Here is an 11,051-nt window from a genome sequence, read left to right on the forward strand (position 1 = left end):
TTGCCCATTCCTCTCTCGCAAGCTCATTTGTGCCTGGCTGGTCCCCATTCCTCTCTCGCAAGCTCATTTGTGCCTGGCTGGTGCCCATTCCCTCTCTCCCCAGTGCTGAGTGTCTGAGCCGTTAAGGTGTGACAGCGTGAGGGTGTGATGACCATTTGCTTATTAGCTCTTTATTATATAGGATGTGTGATGACCAAGGCTGGGTATAAAGGGCATTGCAGCTTCCACCTTGCTCTTTTGGGTTGTTTGCTCTTAGGAAAGCCAACTACCCCGTCATAAAGATACTCAAGCAGCCCAATAGAGAGGCCATGTGGAGAGGACCTGAGACATCCTACGAACAGTCATTGCCTGCTTGCTCACCATGTGAATGAACTACCTTGGAAACAGATCCTCCAGCTCCAATCAAGTGTTTAGATGACTGCAACCCCAGATAATATCTGACCAAAATTTCATGAAAAACCTCCATTCAGAATCTCACAGCCAAGTCATTTTTGAATTACTGATTCACAGAAGCTGTGAGAGAACTGCCTGAAAGCTGGATGAATGGAAGTCCTACAACTAGAGAAATAAAGAAGAAAGCACATTGAGACTGGTAGGAAAGGCGGGTCCTCCACCCATGTGTGCTGTTTTTTTAATCGGGAGGGTCATCTCTCTGCAGAGGCTGCCCATAAGGAGCAAGGGGTCCAAGCCCCACACCAGGTCCCCATCCCAGGGTTCCAGAGCTGGGAAGAAAAGTCCTCACAAATACAGGCTATAAAAACCAGCAGGGATTGTGGCTGAGTGACTTGGAGGCTGCTGGAGTCCCAGGTGTTCCATTTAAAGGGCTGGTGCACAAACTCACTCAGACTCTCAGTACTGGACAGCTATGGGGGACCCAGACACATATGGGGAGGAACTGGATTGTCTGGCATTAGAGCAGAAACTTGGGGGCAGCTTTCTCCCAAACGGGGGTGCTCACAAGGGTTATTGTTCCTATGCTGGGATCTCCTCCATCCCAGGACTGACTGACAGCCATGTCTCAGTCTCCATCAGCCTGAAGCACACTGTTTGCTCTGCCCTGGGGATTCCCTGAGACCATTCCCCATCCAATTCGAAGCCCTACCCAAGCTGTTTGCAGCAGCTTGTTCATATGAATGGCCTGTCCTGGCTCAGGCTTCAGACTTTGCTGAAATCTCTCAAACAAGCTGCAGCTGGTGACTGCATGCCCAAAACCCATCAATAAAAGGCCCAAGACCCGGCACTAGCACCAGCCTGCCTTGCTTCATAGCTGGGCTTTGCATGGGCAAAGCAAAGTCCAATACAAATAGAAAATAGCAGCTGTCTGCAGATCCCTCTGTAGCTCCTGATGGGTGGCCCCAGGCAGTGGCTGACTTTGCACTTCCCTGGTGGCCCTAGAGCCAGTGCACCTGGTGGACAGCCACCCACAACCACATCAACAATTCAACTAAAGCCCCACTGGCATGGTTCAGTGGTTGAGCATCAACCTATGAATGAGGAGGTCACGGTTTGATTCCCAGTCAGTGCACATGCCCAGGTTGCAGGCTCAATCCCCAGAAGGGGGCATGCAGGAGGCAGCCAATCAATGATTCTCATCATTGATGTTTCTATCTCTCTCTCCCTCTCCCTTCCTCTCTGAAATCAATAAAAATATACTTAAATTTTTTTCAAATAAAAAACAGGACATAGCAGATTACAACTATAACACCCACAAGTGATACACTCAAGAGGCAGACTCAGTGAACACCAAAGTCCCCCTGGAGCAAGTCCTGCTTTATAGGGGTGTTTCCTGCACAGCAGCTTCCTACTGTAGTCACAGCTGTTTCTCACAGCCAATTGACCTGGAGGTCAATTCCTCCCACAGAGGCTCGGTGGGTTGGTCGGGCGGCGCAGCTCGTGATGATACTGGCTGGGTTGTGGTTTGGGTGTGACTGTGGGACCTGAGTTCCTCACCTTCTCTGCCCATCAGAGAGCTGGCAGTCGCTATGGCAATGCGGGAGCTGGTGGAGGCCGAATGCGGGGGGTGCCAACCCGCTCATGAAGCTGGCCTGGCACTTCACCCAGGACAAGGCCCTTCGGCAGGAGGGACTGAGGCCCGGTCCCTGGCCACCGGGAACCCCAGCCTCCGAGGCGGTCCCTAAGCCTTTGGGGGTAGCCTCTGAAGATGAGTTGGTGGCCGAATTCCTCCAGGACCAGAATAAACCACTTATATCGCGTGCCCCTCAGGCCTTCAGGATGGATGACCTTCTGGCAGAGATGCAGAGATTGAACAGTCAAGTTTCCGCCAGGCACCCCAGAGAGCCCCGGGGGTGGCAGATTTGGCCTTGTCTGAGAACTGGGCCCAGGAGTTTCTTGCAGCTGGAGATGCTGTGGATGTAACGCAGGATTATAATGAGACGGACTGGTCCCAAGAATTCATCTCTGAAGTTACAGACCCTTTGTCTGTGTCTCCTGCCTGCTGGGCTGAGGAATATCTGGAACAGTCAGAGAAGCTGTGGCTGGGAGAGCCTGAGGGAACAACTGCCAGTGATCGCTGGTATGATGATTATCATCCTGAGGATGGTCTACAGCATACTGCCAGTGACTTTCTGGCCAAAGTGGATGACCCCAAATTGGCTAACTCTGAGGATACATCAGATGCCTGGGTTGACCAGTTCACAAGACCAGGGAACTCAGCTGCCCTTGATATGGAGTTTGAACAATCCAAATCAGCTATAGAGTCTGATGTCCATTTCTGGGACAAGTTGCAAGCAGAGTTGGAGGAGATGGCGAAACGGGATGCTGAGGTTCACCCCTGGCTTTCTGACTATGATGACATCATGACTGCTTCCTATGAAAAGAGGTACCAGTTTGAGGAGGAGAACCCCCTGCGTGACCATCCCCAGCCTTTCGAGAAAGGGCTGCGGCGACTTCAGGATGGGGACCTGCCGAATGCTGTGCTGCTTTCTGAGGCGGCTGTGCAGCAGGATCCTAAGCACATGGAAGCTGGGCAGTATCTGGGCACCACACAGGCAGAGAATGAACAAGAACTATTAGCCATCAGCGCATTACGGAAGTGTCTGGAGCTAAAGCCAGATAACCAGACAGCATTGATGGCACTGGCTGTCAGCTTCACCAACGAGTCCCTGCAGCGACAGGCCTGTGAAATCCTGCGAGACTGGCTGCGCTATACACCAGCCTATGCCCACCTGGTGGTGCCCGGGGAAGAAGGGGCCAGTGGCACAGGACTGGGCCCAAGCAAGTGCATCCTGGGATTTCTGTTGTCTGACTCCCTGTTTCTTGAAGTGTAAGAGCTCTTCCTGGAAGCTGTGTGCCTGTACCCTACAAACATTGACCCTGATGTGCAGTGTGAGTTAGGGGTCCTTTTCAACCTGAGTGGGGTGTATGACAAGGCAGTGGACTGTTTCACAGCTGCCCTCAGTGTTCGTCCCAATGACTATTTGCTGTGGAATAAACTAGGGGCCACCCTAGCCAATGGAAACCAGAGTACAGAAGCAGTAGCTGCATACCGCAGGGCCCTCGCGCTACAACCAGGCTATATACGGTCCCGCTATAACCTGGGCATCAGCTGCATCAACCTTTGGGTTCATCAGGAGGCTGTGGAACACTTTTGGGGGGCCTTGAACATGCAGAGGAAAAGCCGGGGCCCTCGGGGTGAAGGGGGCGCCATGTCAGAGAACATCTGGAGCACCCTGTGTTTGGCATTGTCCATGTCAGGCCAGAGCGATGTCTATGGGGCGGCTGATGCCCGGGATCTGTCCGCCCTCTTAACTATGTTTGGCCTGCCCTAGTGACAGTGGGATGGGCTGCCCTGTGAGTGTCTGCCTGGAGGGGTCCCCGCTCTGGATGTGACTCCCTCTCCCCAAATGGGCCTACCAAGGGGGTGGGCTGATGATCATAAGCGGTACGGCCTCTCAGGAGTGGCCTCAATGTAGGGGTGGGTAGTCTTTGTTCTAGTTCCTACATAATTGTAGGAAAATGAGCTGTATCTCTTGAGTCCCTTGGCAATTCAAGGGTGCACACCCAGCTATAGATCTCTGCATATCATGCCCTTTCTTGGTGCTGCTTTTTGGGTAGGACCCAGAGATAATAGGGTAACTGTTGTCATCAGCTGCCATTTCTTATAGGGTCTACCACATTTGTAATGTCTGTCCTCCCCCTCCCCCTTTTACTGGGAATTGATAATAGTACAGCTTCCTTGGACAGTTATGTGTAGGCCATTCTTCTACCATGCACCTCTGTGATGACCATAGCTAGGGCGGGATGGCAGGAGTTGGCCTGTTGGACTTAAATGTTGATTTGGCTCAGCAGAGTCAAGTTTTGGTAGGGGTGCTCATAGTTCTGTCATTCTTGGACCTCTTCTGACTGTTGCTCAGATTCCCTGGGTATGATGCTGCCCACAGGAATGCTGGCCTCACTATCTGGGGGTCCTCAAGAGCTGCCAGGGTAAATTGCTACACAGTGTTTGGGTGTTGGGTAGCAGGAAGGCTCACTTGTGGAATTAGCTAGCCTAGAAGGGACCTGATGGAATCAGGTCAAGGGCTGTGCTCTGTGCCCTTTGGTGGAAGAACAGCATCGGGACGTGGGAAGTGAGTGCAGGAGTCCCTCCTCCTCTTAGACCTGTGAGTAGGAACTGAACTAGCAGCTCTTCTAGAAAGTTGCTTCAGAAATTGCCATCTTGCCAAATTCCTAGCAAAGAGATGGTTCAGCGTTACCTTGGAACTCTGCTGTACGTCTTGAAGTGTTTCTAGGGGAGAGTTTGTAAAATAATCCCTTTCCCCTATAGCACCTCTGCAAGGTGAAGATTGAGGGAAGAGGAGGGAGCCTCTTGGATTCTCCTCACCTGTGCCCTGCGTGGGGAGCTACATTAACCTCCAGAAATGACTGCTTAGCCTCTTGCCTTGTCATTAGTAGCTAATGATCAGAATTTTTTTTTTAAATTACCATGGTCTCAAGGTTCCATTCTGAGATTTATTTTTCTTTGTATGAATATGTGTAAGTGATTTTAAAATCAGATCCCGAGCACCGGTGGAGGCCGAGGTAGAAGAAGAAGATGATGGTGATGATGAAGAAGGAGAAGAAGAAGAAGAAGAAGGAAGAGGAGGAGGAGGAGGAGGACAAGGAGGAGGAAGAGGAGAAAGAGAGAGAGAGAGAGAGAGAGAGAGAGAGAGAGAGAGAGAGAGAGAGAGAGAGAGAAAAAATATGAACAATAGCCCTGACTTGTTTGGTTCAGTGGATAGAGCATCAGCCTGCGGACTGAAGGGTCCCAGGTTCGATTCTGGTCAAGGGCATGTACCATGGTTGTGGGCACATCCTCAGTAAGGGGTGTGCAAGAGGCAGCTGATCGATGTTTCTGACTCTCTATCCCTCTCCCTTCCTCTCTGTAAAAAATCAATTAAAAAATATTTTAAAAACATATATGAACACAACAAATACATATCTATCAACAATTGAATCTATCCCTCTCCCTTCCTCTCTGTAAAAAAAATCAATTAAAAATAATAATAATAAAAAAATAAATGAACATGAAATCTAATGAACAAAACAAACTGGTGAATAAAATAGAATCAGAGGCATGGAAGCATGGAAAAGACTGAGGAATCTCAGAAGGGCAAGAAGAGATTAACCAAAGATCTTATCTATAGACACAGATAATAGAGAGATGAAGGCCTGGGGCGGGGCAGGAACTGGGTGTAGTAGGGCAATGGGGGGAAAATGAGGGGTATCTGTAATACTTTAAACAATAAACATTTAAAAAAATAAAAAATAATAAAAATAAAAGTTTAGAGAAAAATATATATATCATAAGAAAAACACATTGTGCCCTAGCCGGTATGGCTTAATGGATAGAGTGTTGGCTGGCAGACTAAAGGGTCCCAGGTTCGATTCTGTTCAAGGGCACATACCTCACAATCCCTGGCCCCAGTTGGGGCACATGCAGGAGGTGAATAAAATAGAATCAGAGGCATGGAAGCATGGAAAAGACTGAGGAATCTCAGAAGGGCAAGAAGAGATTAACCAAAGATCTTATCTATAGACACAGATAATAGAGAGATGAAGGCCTGGGGCGGGGCAGGAACTGGGTGTAGTAGGGCAATGGGGGGAAAATGAGGGGTATCTGTAATACTTTAAACAATAAACATTTAAAAAAATAAAAAATAATAAAAATAAAAGTTTAGAGAAAAATATATATATCATAAGAAAAACACATTGTGCCCTAGCCGGTATGGCTTAATGGATAGAGTGTTGGCTGGCAGACTAAAGGGTCCCAGGTTCGATTCTGTTCAAGGGCACATACCTCACAATCCCTGGCCCCAGTTGGGGCACATGCAGGAGGCAACCAATCGATGTGTCTCACAGCGATGTACCTCTCTGTCTCTCCTCCTCCCTTCCACTCTCTCTAAAAAAAAAAGTCAAGGGAAAAATATCCTTGGGTGAGGATTAACAAATAAGAAAGAAAGAAAGAGCCCTAGCTGGTTTGGCTCAGTACATAGAGCGTCAGCCTGTGGACTGAAGAGTTCCAGGTCCAATTCCAGTCAAGGGCACATGCCTGGGTTGCAGGCTGGATCCCCAGTAGGGGGCACGCAGGAGGCAGCCAATCCATGATTCTCTTTCATCATTGATGTTTCTATTTCTCTCTTCCTTTCACTTCCTCTCTGAAATCAATAAAAATATATTTAAAAAAAGGAAGGAAGACACATTGTACTGTAAACATTTTTTAAATGTGCTATATATCATAACATCTTAAAAAAACCTTTCTGGCTGGGAAGAGGCTGCCCTTCCCAGGGTAGCTAATCTATATTAATAAAAGGCCTGTGGTCAGGACGCCGTAATGCCCGTCATGACCAAACAAGCAGCGGCTCTCGCAGCGGGCAGGGCGGGGGCACAAGCTACTAGTGGCAGGGGGCTAGTAGCGGCGGAGGGTGGGGCAACCAACTAAGGCAAGTGGAAGCGAGCTACTCATGCATGATTTCATGCGCGCTGGGCCTCTAGTTCCTAAATATAATAACAACTAGCCTACACGCATGCCTTTCATATGCAAAACAACCAGTCCAGAGTGTATACCAATAATGTGAATATATTTAATACCACTGAACTGTATGCTTAATTTTTCTTTTTAGTCCTCAGTCATGGACATGCTTAGAAAGAGGAAGGGAAAGAAAGAGAGAAAGGGGCAGAGAGAGAGAGAGAGAGAGAGAGAGAGAGAGAGAGAGAGAGAGAGAGAAACACTGATGTAAGAAACATCGATCAGTTGTCTGCCATATGAGTCCCCACTGGGGATTGAACTCACAACCCAGGTATGTGCCTTGATCAGAATCAAACCAGCAACCTTTTGGTTCACAGAACAATGTGCAACCAACTGAGCCACTCTGACTCTTTTTAAAAATCAATCAATAAAAATTAAAAACAAAAAAAAGAATGAAGTACTGATGCAGGCTACAACTTAGATGAACCTTGAAAACATTATGCTAAGTGAAAGAAGTCAGTCACAAAAGTCCACATATTATACTAGTAGCCCGGTGCATGAATTCATTGAAAGGAAATTAATTAGAAGGTGGCCAGTGAGGTGGGACTCGGTGAGATGGGCCAGACATACTCTGGAGCCAACCTCCCACAGTCCCTTCCCCGGTATCTGCAGAATGAGCTGGGTCCCTCTGGCAGATGGGGTTCCTCGGTCTGGCCTGTGGGGATCGGGCCAAAACCAGCTCTCCAACATCCCCAAAGGGGTCCTGGGGTACGAGAGGGCACTCTGCAAAGTTGCTGCTGTACAGGGTGTAGAACACAAACACAAGTGTGCAGTAAACAGATTGGGGGTTGACAGTGCCTCAGCAACATCACCCACAGCTGAAGGTGGAATCAGGTGGCCCTTTGAGGAATCGGGCTCCCTCCTCTCTGTTTTTGGGGTGTGTCACCCAAGAACCACAGCTGCCATGTCACTGCAGCTCGGCAGCTACTTCGTTGAACATCTACCCCCTGGTGGTCAGTGCGCATCATAGCGATTGGTCAGACAGTGGGAGGGACACTTAGCATATTAGCCTTTTACATAGAGAGATGATTCTATTCACATGAAAGTCAAAAATAGGGAAACCTATAAAGACAGATAGGAGACTAGGGCTGGGGGGTCAAGGATGGTTAGGAATAAAAGACTGATAGCTAGCCTGGCTGGGTTACTCAGTGGTTGAGCTTCGACCTCTGATCCAGGAGGTCTCGGTTTGATTCCAGTCAGGGCACATGCCCTGGTTGCAGGTTTGATCCCCAGAAGGGGGCGTCCAGGAGGCAGCTGATCAATGATCCTCTCTCATCATTGATGTTTCTACCTCCTTTCCCTCTTATTTCCTCTCTGACATCAATAAAAATATGTGTTTTTTAAAAAAGACAGCTAAAGAGTATAGGATTTCTTTTTGAGGTGATGAAAATGCTACAAAGCTGACTGTGGTGATGACTGTGCATATACTAAATTTTCTCTCAGTAAAACTGCTTTTCTTTTTTTCCTTATTTCTTCAGTAAAGCTGTTTTGTTTTGTTTTTTTAAAGAGGAACAAACTACTGACACTTGCTACAACATTGGTAAACCTCAAAAACATTATGAAAGAGGGCAGGCACAAAAGGCCACATACTGTATGGTTCCACTTATATGAAAGGTCGTCTCTGGGGGAAAGAGATGACAGGTGGTCGGGGCAGACCTAGCTCATGCTCCCGTCCCAGCCTTAGGATTAGCCCCACTCCAAGAGACCTCTCCATTGACAGCCGAGCAGGAAGACGGTGTGAGCTGAATCAGCGTGTGGGTGTGGCAGGGGCTCAGCCGGGACTCAGCTCTAACCACACTTGTCCATTGCCCTCCAGCAAATCGCCTGCTGATAACTGTGGAGCAAAGTGTAGGGAGAAAGGAGAAAGGAAGCCAGGAGGAGACCTGGGAGACAGAACGTACTGCCTTGGAAAGGCACCAAGGGAGAGCTCGTCTTCATTCCTCCCTCTCCTTCCCGCTCCTAGGCCTTCAGCTCAATCTGCCCACCCGCACTCCCACCATCTCTGCGAGAGCCTACCCCTGAGGTCAGTCCACGTGCAGTGTGCCCGGCCGCGGCGCGCCTGCATAGCGGCCATCCGAAGCCCCGCGCGGGGAGCACCAGCGCAAAAGAGAACCGGACGGCGACCCGCACCCGAGCAGAGCGGTCATCCGGCCTCTAGGGGGCGCCAGGCGAGCGTGGCGAGCAGCCCCGGAGGCAGCACGTTTCTCGGCCTCCACCGGTGCTCGGGATCTGAGATCCGGTGAAAAGCAAGTCTTCTGGTTACAGGTTCCGGATCTCACGGGCCCCCGGACGCCCGCCCGCTCTCGGCAGCCACACCGCCTCCCCTGGCCCCCTGAGGTAACGCGAGAACGGACGGGGTCTGGATTCCGGGAGGTTGCGAGGGGGAGATCCCGGTTCAAGGGCGGGGTTGCAGGTCGGAAGGCGGCTGGGACGCGCTGTCAGTGCCGGTTGACACCACACTTCCTGGTCAGCGTCCCAGCTCCCCCGCTTCCCCAGCTCCCGGCGCCCTGCACGGCCCTCGCCCTCCGGGGCGCGGACTAGCCCCCCTCTGGGAGGAGGAACCTTCCCTCTCGCCACCCTTGGCTTTCCCCGCAGGTGAAGCCTCCATGGAGCGGCTCCTGGCCCAGCTGTGTGGCACCAGCGTGTTGCAGCCGCTTCCGGTGTGGGAGGGGGACACCACGGGCCACTGCTTCACCCAGCTGGTACTCGGCGCCCTGCCCCACGCGCTCCTCGCCGTGCTCAGTGCCTGCTATTGGGGGACCCCTAGGTGCGTAGAGACGGGGTGCACATACATCTGTCCGTGTGTGCCTGCAGACCTCTCCCCGAACCCACATCCGCGCGGCAGTGTAACTAGAATAGTGAGGTCTCTGGAGTAGGGCAAACGTAGAATAAAATGTGAGCTTACCACTTCGCAGCAGTGTGGCTGTTTTGGAGCAAGTTGCTTTTCTTTGATGAGAGGTTTAAATCAAGTTATGCATTTAAGCATATAGCGCCAGTGCATGGCACATTTTTAAAAAATAAGTGTTTATTGACTTTTGGAGAGAGGAAGGAAGAAGGAGGGAGAGGGGTAGAAATATGGATGAGGGAGAAACATGGATCAGCTGCCTCCTGCACGCCCCCTACCGGAGTTGGAGCCTGAAACCCGAGCATGTGCCCTGACCTGGAATTCAACCAGTGACCTCTTGGTGCGTGGGAGGACGCTCAACCCATTGAGCCACACCACATTTTTAAAAGCCCGATGCATAGTAGAAATCATCACTTCTGTAGATTTTCAGATGTTCAAACACAACTGTCATGAATTAGAGGTATGATTGGGTGAACAATGTTTTTAGCCAAAAAGGGTAACTTGTGTTCTAGTTGTGGGACCAGTTCTCACCTCTTCCATCTATGAAACCTCGGTGTTCCTAGGCTGAGAAAAGCACATGTGCTCAGCTGGAGAGGAAGCAGTAGGCAAGAGGAAAGAGCAAAATTAAACCTTCACCCTGCCTGGGGTTGGAGCAATACGGTGCAATTGCTGAACTCACCTTGGTTTTGTACTTAGGTCCTATATGGCTGTTTAAGGCAAAGTTAGTCTTATTCTGGCGACTGACAAGGCAGGAGGGCAAGGTAGTCCCTGCCTTTGGGAGTCCTTAGCCTGATGGATGGGCTGTGTTCCTATCCAAGATGAATTAGGGAACTGATGAGTGCCTCCTTGGGTAGGAGAAGCTTTGGGCTGGGAGGAAGCCTGTTTTGTCTCTTATGCAGAATGAGTTAAAAGAAAAGGGAGGGTTAGTCGGCACAGACACAGTCTACTCAGAGGAGTATCTATTAAAAATTGATACAGTCCTTTGGGAACTCACAGTCTAAGGAAAAGGCAAGAAAGAATATTATGTAGTCAATACAAATGGTGGTTATCTCACTTCACTCATCAGACTTTGTGTTGTTTTTTTATTGATTTTTTTTACAGAGAGGAAGGGAGAGGGATAGAGAGTTAGAAACATCGATGAGAGAGAAACATCAATCAGCTGCCTCCTGAACACCCCCACCG

General features: G+C 49.8%; 1 protein-coding gene and 1 pseudogene across 1 annotated transcript in view; both read left to right on the forward strand.

The window, feature by feature from the left end:
* Positions 1–1,883: 1,883 nt before the first annotated feature.
* Positions 1,884–4,979, forward strand: LOC102766883 (annotated as a pseudogene).
* Positions 4,980–8,579: 3,600 nt separating this feature from the next.
* The window catches only part of ABCC10 (ATP binding cassette subfamily C member 10), a 21,915-nt gene continuing 19,443 nt past the window's right edge, over positions 8,580–11,051 (forward strand). Inside the window, exons 1-2 of the mRNA XM_006776373.2 lie at positions 8,580–9,361; positions 9,620–9,791. Coding sequence (XP_006776436.1) covers positions 9,631–9,791 — 161 coding nt within the window. The 5' untranslated portion in view covers positions 8,580–9,361; positions 9,620–9,630. The remainder of the gene's footprint in view (positions 9,362–9,619; positions 9,792–11,051) is intronic.

Source organism: Myotis davidii, unplaced genomic scaffold, assembly GCF_000327345.1.
Source record: "Myotis davidii unplaced genomic scaffold, ASM32734v1 scaffold167, whole genome shotgun sequence".
In the NCBI taxonomy this organism is placed as follows: domain Eukaryota; kingdom Metazoa; phylum Chordata; class Mammalia; order Chiroptera; family Vespertilionidae; genus Myotis; species Myotis davidii.